This window comes from Varanus komodoensis, unplaced genomic scaffold (genome assembly GCF_004798865.1).
Source record: "Varanus komodoensis strain SLA01 unplaced genomic scaffold, ASM479886v1 scaffold24, whole genome shotgun sequence".
NCBI classification, from domain to species: Eukaryota; Metazoa; Chordata; class Lepidosauria; order Squamata; family Varanidae; genus Varanus; species Varanus komodoensis.
Window position 1 is genome coordinate 57,029 of NW_025335641.1, and position 24,014 is coordinate 81,042.

Consider the following 24,014-nt stretch of genomic DNA (forward strand, 5'->3'; position numbering starts at 1 on the left):
AAATCATTGGCATACAAAGCCAAGAATGACAAAAACTCAGCCCCATTAATTTATCCAAGATAAAAATCAACTTACCCATTCAAATCCACTTCACAAATACTAACTTCCCAATTTTTAAATCTTGATTTCCACAAAAAGTCAATTTGGTATTAAAAATGGATTACAATGTAATTGATGCAACATTATTTACTATGTCTCTTACAAAGTGTAACTGCCAGAGGAGCTCCATCTATTTGAATCTTCCAAGAACCTAATGCCATCCATTTGGACAGAAGATTCAAACAGGAAAGTTCCAGAGTGGTAGAAAATCTAAGTGGAAAAATTTAGTACAGATCAACAACAGGCTTGATGATATAAAGCAAGATTCAAACACACCTGCATTCCTTATTTGGAAGTTGCATCCTTTTCAAAGATCTCTCTGGTGGCAAAGAACCCTGCCATTTTTTAAAAATAGACCACTGAGCTTTTGAAAATAATTTATCAGGTATAGCTAGAAAAATCCCATGTGTAATAATCCAAAGTATAATATTAATCTTAAGTGTATCCACCATACCCTAAAAACTCAATTTTAAAGACACCCATCTATTTATATCCCATGAAATTAATTAACATATTCCGATCATTTGAGATATGTCTCTTGGGATATTTCCAATTAAGTAATATGAATATTACTCAAAATTGCCAGTTACCTAATAAACTATGGAGTATAATATCCAAATGATACCAGTTCAGTTTGACCAGTTAATTGAATAGCCTGACAAATTGCCAAAAGTATGGATCAGCAGCATTAAGGCTGAAACAAATGACTGGCATTTCAAATAAATACTAGAACAATTTTAAATTTGGAACAATCATGCCCCAAGGTGCATATGTTATTTTGTCTCATAGCACATTCTAGGGTTTCCAAACAGAAACCAAAATATAACTGGAAAAAGTGGACATTCCTGTCTGATTCCTTTCTGGTAGCTAGTACCCAAAACATGATAAGGGTTTTTAGTATCACCCTAGAAATTGCACAAATGGTACTACCACAATGATACTACCACAACTGCACAATCATGATACCACAAATGGTAATGACTTGGTAGCCCCTCAACTGTATAAGCGTCGGCCAAGGTGGCCAATAGGCAAGGATTATGGGAGTTCTGATCTAGAAACTTTTGGAGGTTGTTCAAGGTTTAGGCTAAATAACAACACATTATTGACATTAAAGTTTTGTGATTCTTCTGTAGTAAGCTGTGACTTTTCAGGACATGAGGACGCCACATCACCCAAAAAGCCATAGTAGTTGAATTTTACCACTTCTGTTTTACATACAAAGCCTTTCTCAAGACACTGCCAGACCAGATCTAGTAATGGCACAAAGATACCTTTCTTACCCATAGAAAGAGAATTAGAATCTACTGGTTTTAATTAGGATGGTAACTGATTGAGGCTGGAAGGAGACATCATACAGATACGATGTCTTGTTTCAGAGGAACACCTTTGCATTATCTTGTCCAGCTTTCTCAGAACAATGTAGTGATTGAACATTTGTGTATCTCCGCTACACTTGATCGGCTGCTGCATTTGCAGGTTAAAAACAAACCCTCACACTGCAATGATGCCATATGATGCATTTTGTATTGCCAGGTATTACTGCACAATGGAAGAGCAAGGCATTACATATGATCTAATATATAGCTAGAACTAACATTCTCAGTTCCCCTGCAAAAATCACTTCTCCTTTACTACCCTGATGACATTGTTTGAGTTAGTCTGTTCATTAGAAAACCAGTCAGTTCGCTCCCATCAATGGCTTCTAGAATTACAGAAATACAGTACTGTGATAGACGCACAAACTTTTCCCCTCACAACCCTAAATCCATTGTTACCTAGATTAGTAAGCTACTGCTTAGCACTCTGTTCCTTCAAAACACATTAACTTAACATAGGTTATGTAATTTGGAAAGGAATGTGTTCAGATTCTATGAAAACTTAGGTTATGAAATTAACTGATACAATTTTTGATACTGACTGTGTCAACATACTGAATGCATAATAATGTAGCATTCTGTGGTACAATTTTTCATTTCCTATTTTCTTACTGTGTAATAACACTCACTTGAAGAAATTCTATTTCAAGTACATTACAAAAATGAGAGAATGCACTGCCTCTATTTAAAGGGCTCTTTTGTCTTGCTTTTTAAGTAAAGGATTTTACTTAATATGAAATTATCTCTTACACATTTTTAATAAATCAAAGAGTTCAAAGTTTTAATTTTGCAATTTTGAATCATCTTCAATTTTTAACCCACAGAATTAAAGGCCATTAGAATTTTGACAAGTGTTCAGGAGTAGGTTTGGCTAATAGGGCACAAAATCACATCAAGAAACTTGGTGCCTGTTTTTGAAGATACTTGCTCAGTTTGGGATGATGAAGGCTCACTTGTAAAAACATCAGCCTATGCAGCCTTTCAGTTCTTTTTCATCTAACATTTGAAAGGCAGGGAGGATGGGAGAAGAGGAGAGGGATGTGTTGCTATGGGAACCAGGACATCTTGGCTTAAAACAGCATATTACAAAGAGGTATCTAAGAAAGCCAATAAAAGAATTGATTTCCTTGAAAAACTACATCTGCAATTTAAATTAACAGATAATGTAGAAAAAGATGGATTGTTCAGCAGAATCAGATATCATTTTCTCCACTGACCTGCACCAAAATATATAAAAAATAAAATCCATAGTATCGAGATACAGTATGCAACTTTCTATTTACATGAGATATACATTTATATGGATTTTTCTTAATTGGCAAAGACTGTTTCCAGTTTTCTCTAAAGCCGGAAAGGCTAAAATATCATGCTCTTTTTGCTGGAGTTTGTTTTTAGCTCAACACAGTGTCATATAACAAGGACTTAGAATTCATTTAGAAGATTCCAAGGGATCTTAAGAAAATAGAATTCAAACATCTATAAATACAGTCTCATCAATGAGTGAAGATAATTGAAGGAGTGAGCAAACTTGATTTGGATTATTTCATCCATCCACGAACAATGTTGAAGTAAACCATTTATTTTTTTCTTTCACAAGGTAAATGATGGCTTTTTATATATATAAGGAAAATGCACTATACTTTGACACTATTGGATCATAATTTGCTCACTATGTCTGACACACAGTGGCTTAAGGATTTGTGTATTAAGAAACTGTATTAGCATGTAGGATGGTTTCTAATTTGGCAGCTTCATCCCAAACCTCTGCAATACAGTTTTTTTTCCCCTTATATAAGAGTGCATACACTTAAAAATGATGTGCCATCTTCTCTTAGAACAGATGGTTGCATTCAGAATTATATGGCTTGGTTCTAAAGACATGCATAGGAAGGATTAAGTCACCTCATTTTCACGCAGTTGCCTTATTATGTTGGTATTTTATTTTTCAGGTAACTCTATCAGACCTAGGCTAGGAAAAACTTAAGCCCCTTATCATTGCTATACCACAGGCCAAAGTATAAATAAATAAGTGGCATGAATGTGGCAAAAAAGTAGATAGCTCCTGAGCAGATGGATGTGAGAAGCCATTAACTTGCATAGTTGGTTCCTTGCCACCTGTTCGTACACACAGATGTATCCAAGTGCTGCCCTTTGCATGTGCAAACCGGGGCTTTCCTGAAATAATTCACATAGTTCTTTTCCTATGAAAGGAACCACAGGCAGCCAACCGAGTTTGTTCTACAAAATGCTAATGAACCAAAGACAAATACCCTAAACAGTTTAGGATTCTTTTATCCTGGTATAAGGCAAAATAGGCTCTCAGAATTACAAAAGTATGTTAAAACTAGTCACTTTAGACAGCACCTTCCAGATATTCTGGCTCAAATACCAGAACTTTTGGTGCTGCTGATTAGGACTGACAAAAGCTTAAAACACTATTGCTCTTACAAAGGGCTATGACATTACTTTAGTTTACATAATCCAAAATACTATAGTTTTGTCAATACTGCCTTTAAGAAACAGGCAAAAGGTAAATCCAGCACAGAGCCAAGTTCTTCTCATTAACACAATGATGCAAAACAGTACAAAGTCTCCCATTCACTTCTTACAGTAAACTATACATATGGAGAACACTTTGCCTCAGTGGCAACTTGACAATAAACATGTGGAAGCTAGGGCAGAGAGACTGCACAATAAGAACAGATTTTTTTTCACCATCACTAGTATTTTACTTATAATCAAGCATCAAATTGTGCTCCAACAATACAGATGTATCACACCGTAAAGCAGTCTATATGGAGAACACAATATTAGCATTGCTATCCTCAAGCATTTTTAGAGTATGAAGGCAACAACAAAAATTGCTCACAATATCTAAATATATAATTTTAGTGCAAGAGTGAATGTGCTTCTGAAGGTTTCTCCAGACAAAAGAGACCTTGCTTTCATTTTTGAAATTATATTAACATATAGTGACAAACTAAAATATATATTTCTAATATATTACTTTACCATGTTTGAAGTTCAAACACTGTTAACCATTTTAAAAATTGTTTTTATTGAATTAGCATTTAATAATATTGCTTATATGTTAGCAGTAATCAAGAAGTAAAATATTTGGGTGACATTCAACATTTCAATATGAATAATCTAGAATACCTTTGCGATCTTGTGTTTATTCAATTCAATATCAGACAACATTAATCATGCTAATGGACAACGAGCAACTGTACAGTTTTTCCACATTAAACTATGGATGCATTTAATTTACAAAAAGATTAGAAAATTTCTCAGGTGCACAAGCAGTTAACATACCCACTTCAGAACAAACACTCTTAAATTATAGGCTTGTTTAGTTAAACTGATGCATACTATTGATTATACTAGCTTACATGGAATATGTAACTTATCAGAAGGTTTAAACAGTAGCAGTAAGTTACATCTGCTGACAAATAATTCATATAGCTTATATATTCAAATAAGAAAAGCATTGGACACTTTTAGGTCATTATGCTTTTCTACAGTGCAGTGCAAATAAAAGTGAAACCTAACTTTTCCTGAGTTTTCATAGAACATTAAAAGTATGTATTTTTGTTAAATTTCATCAATGGTACTCAAAACCCTTTTAAAATCTTGTCTTGACAAAACGTGATTTGAAACAGCCTCAAAATTCATAGATATATTAAAAAGAATGGTTAAATCCTTCCATTATATTTTGCATACATACAATTATGTAGGACAAGAAAATTACCTTTTCAAGACCAGACCAGTCTTTCTGAAAGCTTCTAATACATTTTTAAAGAATCTGTGTGTTACAAGTGTCAATTCATTTTTCACAGATGCAATAATGCCCAAAATTCAGTCTGCTCACAGGGAAAACAAAAACAACTTAAACATTTTTTGGAATGTTTGTTAAATGAGAGTTATGTTGTAATTATTGATCTTTGTAGTGATGACTACAGACAACGTGTTTCTAACTCAATCTTATCTTCAGTTTCTAATGGTTCAGGTTCAATTTGAGCCACAAGTGGCCGCAGTATGATTTCTGGCCCTCCCCCATATATTGACAGAAGAAAGTTCCATGTTTCTTCAGAAATCTGTCCAGAATCGGCTCCTGAAAAAAAATGTAAAGATACAGGATGTAAAGATCTTAAGTATTTTAGAAAATATTTTGCTCAGAAGATGGTACATTTTAATATCAAGGTCCCAAGTTCAAGGAAATGCAAGCACAGCAGTCTGTGCAGATCACATTCCAGAGATTCCATTTTAGCAACATTAGTGTACATAATCACCAATCCAATTGGAGTCCAGGTTCATTGCATGTTGTTCTCCTAAGTAACTGTTTAATTAAACCTGATGTTTGTGCGCATGAGATTGGAAGTTATAAAGGAATTCTACCTTCCACAAACTAACTGTCTATATAGTTCAAAGGTTTCTTTTTGCCTAGCAATCATAAGGGTTAAAAAAAGGAAGGTTGCTTACTTGTAACTGATGTTCTTTGAGAGCATTCACACATTTGGGCTCTATGCCTGTGTGGTCCCTGTTGTTGGAAATATTTCTGAAGTTCAGCTAAAGTTTTGGCAGGAACCCACCCCCTCTCCCTCCAGTATAAATAAGAGAGGTCCCCACCATTTTCCCTTGTTCAAAAGAGATCAACATTTGGGCCTCGGAACCAAGGATAGGAAGAGAGAAGGAAATGGTCTGCTCCAGAATGGAACAGAATGTGAGGAAGGAGAAATAATTGTGCAGAAAACCCAGATGACAGGTGACATCAACGCGGTGCTGGTGGGTTGCGTGAATACACAAATGACCATTCGAAGAATGTCAGTTACAGGTAAGCAACCTTCCTTTCTTTTTCATGGTCTCTGTGCATCACACATACGGGTGCCTACCCAGCTTATTGTTAAATGCAGGTGGGAGGTGTCATCCTTAGAGAACTGCAGATTGTACAGCTTGGCTGAAGGAGCACTCTTGTCTGCCACGGGCATTGAGCCAGTAATGACTTACAAAGGTAGAGGGCATAGATCATGTCACTGTGCAGCAAAGTTCTTCTAATAGGATACCAGCATGTAAGGCTGTGGAAGACACCATAGCTCTTGTGGAAAGCACCTTGGGAATCTTCTGGAAGTGGTAGCTGTGCGAGATAGTATGCCACTTTAATAATGTTCACAATCCAATGGGCAATTCATTGGGAACTGACAGCTTCACCGTTGCATTGCTCATTGTTGTTGACAAAGTCATCGAGTTCTTCAAAATGGCTCAGTTCAGGCTCTGTAAAAGGCTAGGGCCCTTTGTCCAATTTGTGAAGGGACTTCTCTGGGGTTGCGGGGTAGAAGGCATTGGGGGAAAAGCTGGTAAGATAATGGCCTGATTTAGGTGAAAAGAGCTGGTGACTTTTGGTAGGAATGCAAGGTCTGGTCAGAGGGTTACCTTGTCTTAATGGAAAATGAGGAATGGTATGTCTGTTCGTAGGGCACTCAACTCACTTGCTCTCCTCAAAGAGGTGATTCTTATAAGGAAGGCTACCTTCCAAGAGAGGACGCATAGGTTTACAGTGCTGAGGGGTTCAAACAGAGGCTTTGTTGGTGCTTGTAGAACTACAAACTCCTGGTAAGATGGAACAGATATGTGGATTGATGTTGTGGAGTTCTTTTAAGAACTGTCCGGCAATGGGGTAGGAGAAGATTGAGAACCCTTCAACCATTCCATGGAATAATGAAATGGCAGCAAGGTCAACTTTTACAGATGATGGTTTTAGCTCCTTGGTATGGAGCGAATGTAGGAAGTTTAAGATCTGATGGATAGAGGCTTGGGGTGGGATGAAGAACTCTTTCTTTGCAAAGGTTTGAAAAGCATTCCATTTGGCTATGTAGGAAAGGTGTGTGTTAAGTCTCAATGCTGCATCTAGAATGGTTTGGATACTGGGTTGGAGAGACAGGTTACAGTCTACTGGCAGTCCTCCATGCTGTCAGACAGAGGGTTCCAACATCTGGATAGAAAATCATTTTCTGGTTTCAAGAGATGATGTCCTGCATCTCTGCGAGTCAGATGAACCTGTGGTTTGATACATGGAGGAGGTGAGCAAACCATGGTTGATGGGGCCACCATGGGGTCACCACGATGCAGTTTGTTTTGTCCTGGCAAATTTTGGACAGTGCTTTTATAATCATAGGGAATGGTGAAAATAGGTATCAAAATGTTCTGGTCCACAGTTGGAAGAAGGTATCACTGAGTGACTCCTTCCTAATTCCAGCCTGGAAACAAAATGCTTTGCATACCAAGTTTGCCACTATTACACGCAGAATGAGTTTTGAAAAGTCTGTGTAGAGTGTTCGGATGTAGTTCCCATTTGTGAATTTTGTGTGGTATTCCGCTCAGAGTGTCTGTTGTCTTTTTCTTGGTTCCTGCTAAATGGAAGGCTGTAATGGTTATGTTGTGTGCTAGGCACTAGTCCCATATTCATAGTGTGAGTCAAGTCACTTGTGCGGAATAGGTGCCTCTCTGCTTGATCAGATAAAATATTACTGTGGTGTTGTCAGATGCTATCCAAATATGTCTGCCCTAAAGTACCCATCGAAAAGTGAGCAAGGCTTTTTGGACAGCAAGAAATTCTAGGTAGTTGATGTGGCATTCACATTCCAATTCAGTCCACACCCCCTGGGCCTTGCTGGCAGTGCAGTGTGTTCCCCATCTGTTGTTAGAGTTAGGGGTGGTTCCATTGGGATGAATGTGATCCTGTTTACTAAGTTGTTTTCGTTGGTCCACAAAGAGAAGCTCATTCTGATGGAACAGGAGAGCACCAAGCAATTCCTGGTTGAGTCCTGTTCCTGGTTGAGTTCCGTTGTGGTCGGTAGGACATCCCACAGGTCTAAAATAGGATGGAGATGGCCATCCTTCTTCAAAACAGTCAAGTACTGACAGAAGAAGCCTCAATGGAGATAAGATGGATGGATGAGACAGACTGTTCCTTTCCACAACAGTGTGGTGACTTCGTTTGCCAAAGTGATGGAAGATGGAGTTGAGTGTACTGTTCCAAGTGGTGGTAGGGTGTCAAATTCAATTCAATATCTCTTTTCTATAATGGAAAGAACCCACTGATCCAATGTTATGGCTTCCTATTTGGAAAAGTAGATGGAAAGGCAGTCCTTGTTGGCATTCTTCACACTGGGGTTCAGGAGGTTGGACAGATTTGCCCAAGAAGTCAGCAGTGGCGCTTCTCGGTGTCTGGGCACTTTTTCGCAGTTCATGGGAACTGAGGGACTTATTTTTAGGGTAGGGCTTATATTACGAGCATCCTGGAAAATCATGTTAGGGCTTATTTTCCAGTTAGGTCTTATTTTCGGATGAAGAGGGTATATGCAGATGATGCAAATATTATTTCAAGGACTCCAATCAGGCTCACAAGAGCATTGCAGAAGCTGACTGAATAATACAAGGAAGAAGATTGGACAATTAACTACCAAAAAACAAAAATCATGACCTTTGCAAAAAGATCAAAAACTTGATGATGGAAGATAAATCAGCACAAGATTGAGCAGGTTTCCCAATTCAAATATTCAGGTGTAGTCCTACAAGCAAATGGCTCCAGGAAGGCTCATGGCAAATATGTGGGTTAGGATGCTTTGGAGGCCCTCCCCTCTTGTCTCTCTCTATGGTAATAAAGATATTCTGCAGAATTTTTAAAAAAATAATAGGCTGTATGGCAGTGTGTTCATAAGTACACGCTGTTCTTAACTTGGATGTTCGTAACTCAGAGACTGCCTGTAGTCCTGCCATTCATGGAGTGGCCAATCTGGAATCAACTTTGTAGCAAAATTATGCTTACAAATATGATGTTGGTTCATATGTGGCAAGTGTAACACAAATGGAAACAAAAACGGAGAAAGCTGTTGATGTAGAACACCACTTTTGTAGAGAAGGCAAAAATTGCATGCAGAACAGGCTATATCAATGGAGCCATACCTTGTTTCAGAGCAGCAATTCCACATTTACTGACAGCAATTTTGGTGTTATCAATAGGACCTGGAGGATCTAGAGTGATGGAAAAGTATATTAGGGTATAAGGTAACAATAAAGTAACACGCTTCAAACAAACAAGCAAACCATGGTGTAACTTGAACTTCCAATTTTCTATTTCTTGGGTTTTAAAATGAAAAATTATACACTTAAAATATAAAAAGATAAAAACACAATATAGTCCAGGGATCCAATTGAACAAGCTTATCTATAAGCACACAAGAAGGTGCACATTTACTTTTTGGGCATAGCAGCTACCCTGCACAGCAAACAGTTTAAAAAGAGCATTTCTGGGTCATTACTCAAATCTTTAAAAATAATTTACAAGCAGACTGTTGACCAAAACTATAATGAAGGTTCATTAAAGTGGAAATTCAAACTAATCTTTAGGAATATGCTTGCAAATATAACAAGTTTTTATCTGGTGATTTAACAGCAGGCTTTGGTAGCTTCCTTTTTTTGCATAACTACCTTGTGCAAAAAGCTGTATTAAGTCTTGTTCTCTTTATTTTTTATAGAATATCTCAGCTCTTTATAAGAGATTATTTCTGCACTCTGCTCATTTTTTACCACAGTAATGTCTTAAGTGGTGAAAGAAGAAATGTATACTATTAAAAAATATGCCATCTACTGAAAAGGTGTTCTGAAAGTCACTCACCAATGTCCTTGCCCTTCACAAATCCTTCCCATTCTCTGAACCACTGCATACTGATGCAATAGAATATGGATGGAGACTCCTCCTCTTGAAATGCTCTGTTGAGCTGAGAAACACAAGACAAGCTCTGAGGCTACAGTTCTAGAAACACTAGGGAGTAAACCCCCTTGAACCCAATTACAGTTACTTCTGAGTAAACTTGTTAAGATGGCCCTGTAAGACATCTTAGTTTTATTATATCTTGCCTTTTTCCTTTCAAATTAATTTTGTTCCTCTTTACTATGTTATCCTCAAAACAACACTGTGAGGTAACTGGGACTAGAGTCTATAACTAGCCCAAAGTCAGCCAGTTAGGTCCCTAGCTGAGTGGGAACTAGAACTCAGATCTCTGAGTCCCAGTCCTGTACTCCTAACCACTACACCACACTGGCTCTTAAGAGATCAAAGAATTTTGGAACAAAGTGAATAGTTGCTCTAAGTTTAGATTTGAGGTCATCCAATAGTTTTCAAGTTTACACAACTGCAGTAACTAGCTCATGCCAGGGGTTCAAGAGTTTCCCCATTCCAAAGTTCAAATGAAGTGACTAAGCGAAAGCACACCTTTACATAGCCAGTTGTCATCTACTACTGAGGTTGCCACAGTGAAAAAAAAACTTGGAGTAACAATGTAATGGATCAAACTAAAGGCCTATCTAGTCCAGCTTTCTTACAAAGTGGTCACCTGGCTGCAAAGCACTTGATTAAAATTCATACAAGGTTAGTAAACCCTTACTATGTTTAGAGAATTTAACATTGAATAGGATTTCGCTCTCTTCAAATGAATGTTGGGACATAAATCTTCAGTAAGAACTCAGCTTCTCCAATATGTATGTGAGAGATAGACAGTACTGGGTCCATGTTAAATATCTCTACTTCCTTATACAACAGCCACTGTTCCTCAAACAAGGTTGCTTGTTTCCATACACTGTCAGATCTCTTAGGTAGTACACTAGACCTTCACTTGTGGATTCCATGAATGAACTGATCCACAAGCAGGGGGACAACAAATTAGCAGCAAGTGACCTAGTTCTCATATATGAGAAGCCATTGTGACTGAATTTTTCCACATGACTTTTCATTGTAGCAGTGACCACCATTGTGAATATTAAGCCACAGTGAGAGCCTGTTGTTGCATGCAAACTTGTCTAGGATGAGCTGTTGAGGAAGTTAACAAGCCACCTAAAACTCTAAAATAGCCCATGGGTTATTGTGGAAGTTAATAAGCCACCTGCCCACTGCAGGAGTTAACAAACCAACTCTAAGATAGCCCATGTCAACCAGTTCAACAACCCACCTTCACTGGGTTCACACATAATGACAAGCTATGGTGCACCCCACCTTGCTTGAATATTCAGAATGGCAACCATCACTTCAGTGAGAAGCCCCAATAACGAAGAAAATACCAGCTCATTACATGTGATCCAGGACACTGACAGTTATGTTATAATGGCAGGCAGCCAGTCCTATCCTCCTTGATTTTGGGCAACACACTGGACCTGTCTGCCCTGCCCAAAAGCTTCTCAAAGATTATGTTACCCTTGAGGAACTGTGGTGCATGCTGACCACTGTTATGGATATGCAACCCCCAAAAGTAGCCCTAGAGGGTTATCGGAGGGTTGAATAAGCCTCCGAAAACCCTAAAAACAAACCCTAGGTTAGGTGAGGATTGTTTAACTATCAAAAATCTCTCTCTGGGAGGGTTATCATCAGTATTATGAAACATAAAAAAATAACTAGAATTCTGTGGAGTGATGTAATCTTGCACATGTGTGCGCGCACACACATACACACAAGGTTTTAGGAGTCTTGTCCCAGTACTGAAATACCACCTCCACACACTAGCATGGATGATACCTGAATATGCTTTAAAAAACACAAAAACCAAAATCAAACCAACCTCCATCATCATCCTCATCCTCATCATATGATGAAAGGCCAGAAAAAAGTTAATGGAAAGTTCTTGATTTGAATCTTGATGTATCCTTTCCTTAGCTATTATTTTTCTTATACTGTGCAACAGATGAGAATCTCTGGGCAGTTCACAGTGCATAAAATGCAACAAATACAGTACAGAATACGCACAATAAAATCATAACAGTTCACTACAAAATTTAAAATGAGAATTTAAAAACATTAACTAATGTTAATAAAACTAGGTCTATTAAAAACAGCTCAGATTACCCTTCCTTCCATGTGCTATTTAGAGTTGTTAAATGTTTTGGCATAGTGGGCAGTTCATCTGGCACCAAAATAATAGCAGAATTGGTGGCAGGCAGACCAGCCTTGGTGCAGAGACTGTTTCATAACTGAGAGGCTGCAACAGGCAGGGCCTTCTTCCTTGAAGCTGTCAACAGCTTCCCTCAGAGGTGGTACCCAGAGGAAGGCCTCAGATACTGAGCATAGCGCCTGTGTAGATTGTGAGAGATGTTCTGCCAAGTATTATGGTTCCAGGCTAAGGGGGAGAGAGACGGCTCACTGGGGACTGGCTGGGAGTCAAACTGCACCAATTTCAGTATTTTGTTCTTTGGTTGGCATTTTCTGTTGCTCAATTTATGGTTGTTCTGGAGAATCTCCTCTCCTCTCCTCTCCATTTGGAAACTAATACACAGAATACTGTATTATGTGTATTGTGCTTTTTGTTCGGCCTCAGTGTGTCTCCAAGATGGTATTCCAGTTTTTGCCGGTCCCCAGTTGTGGAAAGGTTGAAAACCACTGGTCTAGCCTGTTGATGAAAGAGGTAGGGGAACACACTCTTTCTTCCTGCAACCCTTGGGCCACTTCCCATGCTGATGGTGAGCCCAGAAGAATGTTTCCTAAACAAAGGTTCAGAGTCTAAACCGTTGGTTTTAAGGATCCCTTATGTTTAAGAATCACTTAAATTAAAAAAAGGAGGAAGAATATATTACCCGAATAAACATTTCCAGTTCTGTCTTCCTTCTTTTCTCTATTTTCTCTGCTTCCACTTGGCAGGTATGACAAACATACAGATGGTTAACAGCTGGCCCTCCACCATACCTGTAATCAGACCTCTATTATGGATTTTGAACTGTTAAAAATTTACATTAGAAACCCACATTTGTTCTTTGACTGAACAAGAAAGTTTCTTTGTACAGCCTTAGCTTCTATACTTCAATAGAAACAATCACTGTCTACAATAAGCCACACTGATTTGGATTAGTTATTCAGAATCTACAGTCAAACCTCGATTTTTGCGGATTTAACTTTCATGGATTATTTGCCTACTACTCCACAGACAGCAATGGGGGAAATGCTTCCCTTTTTAGTGGCTGCTACTGCAGCTGACTCAGAAAGGTGTGCCACCCACTGATGAGGAAGGGGAGGGTGCCAGACATGGGACCAGGCGTGCAGTCACTCATGATGTGATGCAAGATGAACTCCCCTGGAGCGCTCTGGTGTGTCAAGTCTTGTTTTAAGCTAAAGGTTATTCAAATTGCAAAAGAGGTAAAGGCAGGTTGCATACCTGTAACTGTCATTCTTCCAGTGGTCATCTGTGCATGCACACATATGAGTGCTGAGCCTGCTCAATGCAACATTCAGGAAGATTCTTCTAGCTAATCCTAGAATTTTGGGTGGGAGCTCTCCCCGCTTCACTGTTACATAAATAAGAGGGCTCGCACATTTTTCTCAGTCCAACTGGAGACCAACATTTGCCATTTTTTCTAGGTCCTTAACTGACCTATTGCTATGTAAATAGTAGGTAGAGAGAGAGAAAAATAATCCACCAACACCGACAGAGGCACGACAGGTGGATTGTGTGAATGCACAGATGACCACTCAAACAAATTACAGGTATACAACTGGCCTTTCTTCATCGTGGTCTCTGTGCATCACACATATGGGTGACTAACGAACATACCATTAAAGGAGGTGGGAGGAGTTGTTACAAGAAAATAGATGACAACATATTGCCCAAAAGAGCAGTCCTACCTAGCTCTCACATTGAGCCAACAGTGGTGGATGAATGTGGATGGTGATGACCATGTAGCTGCTCTGCACAACATGTCTAATGGTAATCCCCTCTAGAGGGACACTGATGTTGGTATCGCCTTAGTGGAATGAGCTCCAGGATTGTCTGACAAGTCCAAGTCTGCTAGCTGGTATGCTAATTTAATTGTCTCTATGATCCAGTGTGTGAGGCATTGGGGACCTACTGGATCGCCTTTGGAGTGGTCTGCATGTGACAGTTGTTTCTGTGTACTGACTCAGTTTGGGACTGATAGAAAGCTGGTATGTGGTGAATGTTGAGCATATCCAGGGCCCTTTCAATGTTTGTAGATGGTGCTAGGTAGAATGCCAAGAGCACTATTTCTTGATGTATATGACAGGAGAAAGAGACTTTAGGGAGAAAGGATGGATTGGTACGGAGTAGCACTTTTTCCTTGTGGAAAGTTAAGCATGGAGGATGTATTCGTAGTGCAGAGTTCACTCACTCTGCAAGCCAAGGTGATGGCCACCAGAAATCTTCCAAGAGATGAGGTGAAGGTCCATGGCAGTGAGTGGTTTGAATGGTGGCTTCATCTGTGCATGTAACACTACAGATAGACTCCAACTGGGGGCAATGGATCAGACAGGAGTATACAGGTTTTTGAGGCCTTTCATGAAATGTTTGTGAGTGAAAGCTGAGTAGCCCTCAGTAAGACCTTGGACGGTAGAGATTGCAGATATAGGTTTAAGTCCTTTTTGGTGCAAGGAGTGTAGAAACTCCAGTTTATTTTGTACGGTCACTGTATCTGGGTCGAAGGAATGGTCCTTTGCATAACCATTTAGATGAATGAAAGCATTTGGCAGTTGGACACAATGCTGCCTGTAGGACGTCTTGGATCCGTGGGTTCAAGTCAACGGTTGTGGCCGTCAAGTAATTAGGCTGATCATTCAGGAAGTTATTAGTGGAGATGTGCACTGGGGTTGTGCTTTCTTTCACGATGTTAGACATGGAGTTTTGGATAGGAGTAGGAGCTTGTAGTTGGAGGGAGATTAGGGTGGTAGTCATGGCCATTAAGCAATGAGCCATGTTGTTAGGCAAAGACTTTGAACGTTGGGGTGTAGTATTTCCCCTGTGCCTGGGACAGTAAATATGGAATTGAGGGTGGGCGAAGCAAGTTGTGTTTGGAGAGACAGAGCAGGAATGGAAACCAGGGTTGCCTGGGCCACCATGGCATTATCAGAATGACTTGCATGTGAGCGCTCCTAATTTTCATTATCATCCTCATGATGAGGGGAAATGGGGGAAAGGCATAGAAGATGGTTCCCATTCATGGAGTGAGGAAGGTTTCCCCCATGAAGTTCTTTCCAATCCCCACTCTGGAACAGTAGTTGCAGTATGCAGCATTGTCCTCCCTAGCAAAGAGGTCTGCAGATGGGGTGCCCCCTGCAACAAAGATGTTGTTCAGAATTTCTATGTTGAGTTCTCATTTGTGAACTTGGAATGGGGTGCGGCTGAGTACATTGGCAGTCACACTGTGTATTCCCACCATATGAATGGCCACCAGATTGATGTCATGTCAGATGCACCACTCCCATAGTTGCAATGCTAGTTGAGTGAGTGCTATGGATCTAATTCCACCCTGTTTGTTGATATAGAATGCTGTGGTCATTTGCACATTCTGCCAACCAGCACATTCTGCAGAGCAATGAAACCTTTGTAGACAGCTAGGAGCTTCAAGTGGTTTATATGGAGTCTCTTTTTGGGTCCAGACCATGTCCCTTGGGTCTGGTATTGTCCAGAATGGGCACCCCCAACTGGTGAGGGATGCATTGGTGGTTAGTGTCATTGTTGGTTCTGATGGTTAGGAATGGAAGTCCCTCCAATAGATTTGACTTGAGCATCCACCAGGCTAGGCTTGCCTATACACGGTCAGGCAGAATTAGAGTTTTTCCCAGCAAGTCGCGCCCGGGTCAGAATGCAAGTTTTTCCCAGCAAGTCGTGCCCGGGTCATAAACCAGAGCTGGAGCGGGCACATTCGCAACCTGGCATAATCATGGCAAGGGTTGGCACCATGTGCCCTAGTAGTTGAATTCTCCATGCAGAGGATCTTGGGCTGGTATGAAGGTCGGAGGCTGTAGCCATGAGCTTCTCCATCTGGTCTTGCGGTAGGTATGCTTGGGCTGACACGGAATTGAAAACTCCTCCAATATACAGTATGGTCTGTGAAGGAGCAAGCATGATTTTTTTTTTTTTTTTTTGGTGTTAATGCACCAACTCAAGTGGTTAACAGTAGGGCAGGTCATTTTAATTTACTGCAATAGGTCCTGTTCAGTTTTGGCAACTAGCAACCAGACATCTAACTAGGGGTAAACTAGTGCTCCCTGAAGTTGGAAATATGCACATGCTGGAGCCATGCAATTGGTAAATACTCTTGGTGTTGTAGAGAGACCGAACTGTAGCATCTGGTACTGATCTGGAACAGCAGAAAGTGGGTGTAGTCGGGATGGATACTGCTATGAAAGTATGCATCCTTTAAATAGATGAATGTGAACCAGTCCCCTTTTCGCAACTGTGGCATAATGCCTTGCAGGGAGACCATTTGGAAGTTTTTGAGTGGGATGAAATGGTTTACTCACTGCAAGTCCAAACTGGGCTGCTGACTGCCATCTTTTTTTGGAACAGTGAAATAGCATGAATGTGCTGCACTTCGGATTGGTGCACTGGTCAGATTGCACCCTTTGCTAGTAAATTGTTGACTTCCTCCATTAGGGTTGGAGAGGAAGGAGTGATGTGGACCATTCCTAGAAGAGGCAAGCTTTGTCATTTGATTCTGTATCCATGCTATATTATAGAAAGTACTCACCGGTCAGGTGTGATGGATTCCCAGGTGGGAAGATGGTGACTTAGACAGTTCCCAAAAGGGGTGGGCTGCTAGTTAAGGGACTGGTTTATGCTGCCTCTCAGTACTGTTTTTTGTCAAAGGCAGGCCATTTCCTGCCTTACTGGAGTTGGGCACTGTCCCGATGGCATTGGCAGTTTGGTGGTTGCTGTCCATATTGAGGACAGCCAGAGTAAGGACCTTGTTGTCTGGTGTGGTAGTGCTGGTATTACAAGAGATGGGTCCATGGCCACTTACATGCCCTCGGTTGAAATGGGCTGATGCCCATACGCTGAGCTGTTGCTGTAGCCTTCTGGAACATGTCTAATCTCTCATCTGTGCAGGTGTGAAAGAGGCCTTCTCTATCAAATGGCATGCTCTTGATCTGGGAATGCATCTCTTGAGGGAAGTTAGCCACCTGAAGCCATAAATGTTGTTGAACCCTGACCACACCGACTAATGCTCTGGAATCACAATTGAAGTGATGGCGTGCTGTTGCAATCTGTTGTTTGGAGAGCTGAATACCCTCCGTGAGGAACACTCTTGTTGAACTGGTAGAAAAGCCACCGGAGTCTTCATGTTTTGACACAAGAAGACGTGGTACCTCCCAATCACAGCTTCATAGTTCAAGATGCAGAGGCCCAGGCCCGTTGTAGAATATATCCATCACGCCATCACATGTAAACAGCAACCTGTCAGTTGGTGCAGAGTGCTCTCTGGGCAGTCATCCTTGGGTGAACTTGACAATCATGGAATTCAGGCACGGATAGTGCAAAAGGTAGGGAATGTCTCTTTCCTGTGCCACATAAATCCTTCCAAGTGGCGGGAAGTGGGGTGTGGCTGGTTAGAAAGCTCTTAGGGTTCTTTCATTGCCTTAGACAGCACAGGATTTAATACTATCACTACCAGGACTGAGTCCTCCATCCTGATCTATGGTCTTGGTCAGGCTCTGTAGCTTGCTGGATGTGGACACCTAGGCCTGTGGCCATCCAGAGACTTGTTCAGAACCCAAGGCTTTCCCTTGGAGATCCTCGACCTTGGGAGGAGACAATGTCATCTGGGGATATCAAGACAGGTTCCACAGATTCTGCATGTGAGTCCGAGTCAGAGTTGTAATTCACCAGATCTGATGAGGTGGATCTGGTTGATGGAGAAGGTGCTCTTTGAGCACTCCCACACTGTTGCTGAGTAGAGGTGCCCAGCTCCAGTTCAGGATGTCAGAGCTGTCTTGGAGGGGACCAATGCTCCATTTGTCTCATTGGAGCTGGTGGCCAAGCATAATTGCGGGGATCTGCTGCACATTTTCATCTGTATCCCAGAAGGTACTAGCTTGGGAATGGATATAGTCTCCAATATGGGTTACCCCCATATGATTGTGCCATCAGTTTGAAGCTGTGCATGAAGTGATGGAGAGACATTTGTGACAGGTTGGAAAAAGTTGGACTGAACGGATGGGGTGCACAAGGCACTGGCTCAACACTGGTTGCGGAATGTGGCATGTGCACCAATCTAGTGGGGAATGTTGGAATGGTAGGCAACCAGATCAGCAAATCATGAATCTCCCCTGGTGGGGTCTGATCGAGACAGAGTAAGTTGTGGGACAGGATGGAAAAGCTCGAGTTGGTGGCAAGGCTACAGCGGAAGAGGTGGCTGGAGTAGCTGGGCAGTTTGGTGAGCTGTGACGCTCAGAATGGGCAGGAGACCAGTGTTGTGCTTTTTTCAAGTGCTCAGATGTTTGACCCTTTTTAGCCTGCTTATGGCCCTTGGACTTGAGGTGTTTTCTCTTCTCCTTATGCTTCTTAAGCATATCAGAGGTAGCCAAAAAATGGTCTGGAAGCCCAGATGACAGCTTTGGCTTACCTATAAGCACCAGTCGATAAGTGTTTTTTTGCAGCCTCTTTTGGCAGCCTCTTCTCCTTCACCCTTGCTGCCATCACCGACTTTCATGCTCCCAGAGCACACTCCCACATCTCCATCCTGACATGACCAGTCCTGTTTTTACGGGCCTGCCTGGTGAAGGCAGACACTTATGAAATGCCAGTTTGAGAGCTATTGGGGAGGAAAAAAGGAAGATGTAAGGATATGAGAGAAAGACGATAGAAGGGGGAATTTGTATATTTTTGTGTTGGATAGATGGGCGGAAGGGGGCTTTTTCAAAAAAAGGAGGCAAGTAAACATGAGTGAAAAGATTGAAAGAAGGGCAATCTGAAGATCAAGAAGGTGGTAAGAAATATGAGAAAGATTTCTGTGAGGAAAAGGCTGAGGTAATCATATAGACAGAGATCCAAAGACACTGAAAGCAGTGGTCGGAAGCAAACTGAGAAAATTGCGGGAGTCCACCTATTTATATAAGGGGGAAGTGGGGGTGGGGCTCCCACCAAAAATCCTAGACTTAGCTAGAGGAATCTTCCCGAATGTGGCACTGCATAGGTGCAGCACCAATATGTACAGCGACCACAATGAAGAACTGTAATGCAGCTACCAGTACAGATATAGTCAACAGTTTTAAGAGGAACGGTTCAGGGGAGAATAGAGATATTTGTGGTTTTTCCACTTTTGTGGGGGTCCTGTGCCCCTAACACCCACAAGTTTGGAGGACCAACTATAATGTATTATTGAAAAGCAGATTCTGATTCATTAATTTTGTAAGTCCTTTTTACCCATCATCTATGGAGTTGAACATACTATGAATGAGGAGTGGAGCTACGCTAATCAGATCCACTCATGATAGCCATGTGGGTGCCCCAGATGAATGCAACATTCACCTTTGCACAATCACAGATTATGTAAGAACTCTGATCACAGAATGGTCCCAGTTATGTGATTCACTGGCAGGTACACTAGTGCAACTCCACTGTGCAGATGAACATGCCAAACATGGGGGCCAGGGGTTAGAAGCATGTACAATACTGGAGAACAAGCCTAGAAACACATCACAGCTCCCCATTACAATCTGTCTTATATGTGCATGACATTTTCCCAACCTGATGATCTTCAGATTTTGTGGACTTCAGTTCCCATCAGCCCTAGTAATTATTGTTGTTTAGTCGCGAAGTCATGTCTGACCCATCGTGACCCGATGGACAACATTCTTTCAGGCCTTCCTATCCTCCACCATCCCCCCGAGTCCACTTAAGCTCACACCAACTGCTTCAATGACTCCATCTAGCCACCTCATTCTCTGCCGTCCCCTTCTTCTGCCATCTGTTGTTCCCAGCATTAGGGTCTTCTCCAGTGAGTACTTCCTTCTCATTAGGTGGCCAAAGTATTTGAGTTTCATCTTCAGTATCTGGCCTTCTAAAAAGCAGTAAGGGTTGATCTCCTCTAAGACTGACTGGTTTGATCTTGTAGTCCAAGGGACCCGCAGAAGTCTTCTTCAGCACTACAGTTCAAAGGCATCAATTCTTTGGCACTTAGCCTTCCACATGGTCCAGCTTTCATAGCCATACATTGCAACTGGGAAAACCATACCCTTGACTATACGCACTTTTGTTGGCGGGGTGATGTCTCTGCTTTTTAGTATGCTGTCTAGATTTGTCAGAGATTTCCTTCCAAAAAGAAAGCGTCTTTTAATTTCTTGACTGCAGTCCCCGTCTGCGGTGATCTTGGAGCCCAGGAAATTAAAATCTGTCACTACCTTCATTTCCTCCCCATCTATTTGCCAGAAAGTGAGAGGACTGGATGCCATGAACTTAGTTTTCTTAATGTTGAGTTTCAAGCCAACATTTTCGCTTTCACCCGCATCAAGAGGCTCTTTAGTTCTTCTTCACTTTCTGCCATTAGAGTGGTATCACCTGCGTATCTGAGGTTGTTGAAATTTCTCCTGGCAATCTTAATTCCAGCTTGTGGTTCCTCTAGCCCCGCCTTTCTCATGATGTGCTCTGCATATAAGTTAAATAGGCAGGGCGACAGTATACAGCCTTGCCGAACTCCTTTCTCAATTTTGAACCAATCAGTGGTTCCGTTTCCAGTTCTCACTGTTGCTTCTTGACCCGCATACAGGTTTCTCAAGAGACAAATAAGATGATCTAGTACTCCCATCTCTTTAAGAACTTGCCACAATTTGTTGTGATCCACACAATCAAAGGCTTTAGCATAGTCAGTGAAGCAGAAGTAGATGTTTTTCTGGAACTCCCTAGCTTTCTCCATGATCCAGCATATGTTGGCAATTTGATCTCTAGAGCCTCTCCCTCTCTGAAATCCTGCCTGTACTTCTGGTAGTTCTCTGTTGGAGAACTGCTGGAGCCTAGCTTGTAGGATTTTGAGCATAACTTTGCTAGCATGTGAAATGAATGCAATGGTGCAGTAGTTTGAACATTCTTTGGCATTGCCCCTCTTTGGGATTGCAGTGTAAACTGACCTTTTCCAATCCTGTGGCCACTGATGAGTTTTCCAAGTTTGTTGGCATATTGAGTGTAGCCCTTTTACTGCATCATCTTTTAAGATTTTGAATAGCTCAGCTGGAATACTGTCACCTCCACTAGCTTTGTTGTTGCTCAGACTTCCTAAGGCCCATTTCACTTCACATTCCAGGATGTCTGGCTCGAGGTCAGTGACCGCCCCATTGTGCTTATCAGGGACGTTAAGCTCTTTCTTGTATAGTTCCTCTGTGTAATCTTGCCACCTCTTAATCTCTTCTGCCTCTCTTAGGTCCCTGCCATTTTGGGCCTTTATCATGCCCATCTTTGCATGAAACGTTCCCTTCATTTCTCCAATTTTCTTGAAGAGATCTCTGGTCCTCCCTATTCTATTGTTTTCTTCTATTTCTTTGCACTGGTCATTTAAGGCCTTCTTCTCTCTTCTAGCTATTGTCTGGAATTTTGCATTCAATTGGGTGTATCTTTCTCTTTCTCTCTTGCCTTTCGCTTCCCTTCTTTCCTCAGCTATTTGTAAAGCTTCCTCAGACAGCCGTTTTGCTTTCTTGAATTTCTTTTTCTTTGGGATGGTTTTAGTTGCTGCCTCTTGTACAATGTTGCGAACCTCCGTCCATGGTTCTTCAGGCACTCTGTCTATCAGATCTAATTCCTTAAATCTGTTTGTCACCTCTACTGTATATTCATCAGGGATATGATTTAGGTCATACCTGAGTGGCCTAGTGCTTTTCCCTACTTTCTTCAGCTTAGCCTAAATTTTGCAACAAGAAGCTCATGATCTGAGCCACAGTCAGCTCCTGGTCTAGTTTTTACTGACTGTATAGAGCTTCTCCATCTTTGGCTGCAGAGCACATAGTCACTCTGATTTCTGTGTTGACCGTCTGGTGATGTCCATGTGTAGAGTTGTCTCTTGGGTTGTTGGAAAAGAGTGTTTGCCATGACCATCGTATTCTCTTGACAAAATTCTACCAGCCTGTGTCCTGCTTCATTTCGTACTCCAAGGCCAAACTTGCCTGTTATTCCAGTTATCTTTTGGCTTTCTACTTTAGCATTCCAGTCCCCCATGATGATAAGGACATCATTTTTTTGGTGTTAATTCTAGAAGGTGTTGTAGGCCTTCATAGAATCGGTCAACTTTAGCCTCTTCAGCACCAGTGGTTGGAGCATAGACTTGAACTATTGTGATGTTGAATGGTTTGCCTTGAATTCTAACTGAGATCATTCTGTCATTTTGCAGATTGTATCCCAGTACTGCTTTTCCTACTCTTTTATTGACTATGAAGGCTACTCCATTTCTTCTGAGGGATTCTTGCCCGCAGTAGTATACCTGATGGTCATCTGAATTAAATTCACCCATTCCTGTCCATTTTAGTTCACTGATTCCTAAGATGTCGATGTTCAGTCTTGTCATCTCGTTTGACCACATCCAGGTTGCCTTGATTCATGGATTTTACATTCCAGGTTCCTATGGAGTATAGATCTTTACAGCATCGGACTCTCCGTTCACCACCAAATACATCTGCAACTGAGTGTCCTTTCAGCTTTGACCCAGTCGCTTCATTCTTTCTGACGCTACTAGTTCTAGCCCTCCGCTCTTCCCCAGTAGCACATTGGACACCTTCCGACCTGAGGGGTTCATCTTCTGGCATCATATCTTTTTGCCTTTTGGTACTGTCCATAGGGTTTTTATGGCAAGGGTACTGGAGTGGATTGCCATTTCCTTCTCCAGTGGATCACTTTTTGTCAGAGTTCTCTGCTATGGCTTATCCGTCTTGGGTGCCCCTGCATTGCATAGCTCACAGCATATTGAGCTACACAAGCCCCTTCGCTATGACAAGGCAGTGATCCATGAAGGGGCCCTAGTAATTAGGATGGCCAAGTATTAGGAATCCGGGAAGTTACTGTAAACATCTGGCTGACACTTCATCGGAGAAGCTTGTTCAACCCTGGCCAATTTCTTTTCCTCCAAGTTTTTAGCTGGAAAAAGCCTTGAAAGAGATTACAGCTTTTAAAAGAGCTTTTAAGCAAAAGAAACTTACTGAGCCATTCCCTGAAGACAATATTTTATTAGCACATAAAAAGCCAGGCACAGAACTATTGATTATATTGTGACTAGTGACAATTTATTACCCTTTGTAAAAGGCCCCGGACTCAACACTCTAATCTTTTTGTCAACATCTCTTAGCACTAAAGAAGTCTTACAAGCACATAGCGGCTACGAAGTAGAAAGTGGATGTACTGGCAACATGGGAACATTTAATTTAGGCAGCTAAGGACAAAATGTGGCAGTTTTCTGGAAACCGATATCTAATAATTCATTTAAGGATCCCTGTCCTTTAGACTCCCTTATATTGGCAAACACCTGGGAATCCTACTTTCATGAGTTATATGCAGATTCAGTCTGTCAAGGTCGATTGCAAGGGATACATGACCTTCCCCCACAGTCCCATCTCAGTAAAAGTAGTAGTATCACTCATCAAGCAGAGAGGTCCCCAGAGAGGTTCCCCCCTGGCGCTGATGTTGTATTCTTTTCAGCATCAGGCAAAACCCTTTTTATTTTCCTGCTATTTTAATGTTTAATTGATTTTAACTGGGGTTGTAGAGTATATTAATGGTCAGATGCTGTAGGGTC

General features: G+C 41.3%; 1 protein-coding gene and 1 long non-coding RNA gene across 6 annotated transcripts in view; one reads left to right on the plus strand and one right to left on the minus strand.

Annotated features, from left to right (window-relative positions):
• Window positions 1-24,014, plus strand: part of LOC123024524 — a 31,018-nt gene that overhangs the window by 2,955 nt on the left and 4,049 nt on the right. The window lies entirely within an intron of this gene.
• The window catches only part of USP33 (ubiquitin specific peptidase 33), a 63,900-nt gene continuing 44,398 nt past the window's right edge, over window positions 4,513-24,014 (minus strand). For 4 of the 5 annotated variants that reach the window (XM_044432309.1, XM_044432308.1, XM_044432311.1 and 1 more), the window contains exons 21-24: window positions 13,092-13,200; window positions 10,150-10,252; window positions 9,438-9,506; window positions 4,513-5,589 (exon numbers count right to left, since the gene is read on the minus strand). In XM_044432309.1, the coding sequence (XP_044288244.1) occupies window positions 5,432-5,589; window positions 9,438-9,506; window positions 10,150-10,252; window positions 13,092-13,200 (439 nt within the window). In that variant the 3' untranslated portion in view covers window positions 4,513-5,431. Of the gene's footprint in view, window positions 5,590-9,437; window positions 9,507-10,149; window positions 10,253-13,091; window positions 13,201-24,014 lie in introns of those variants that run through there. The other variant, XM_044432314.1, reaches the window with a different exon arrangement.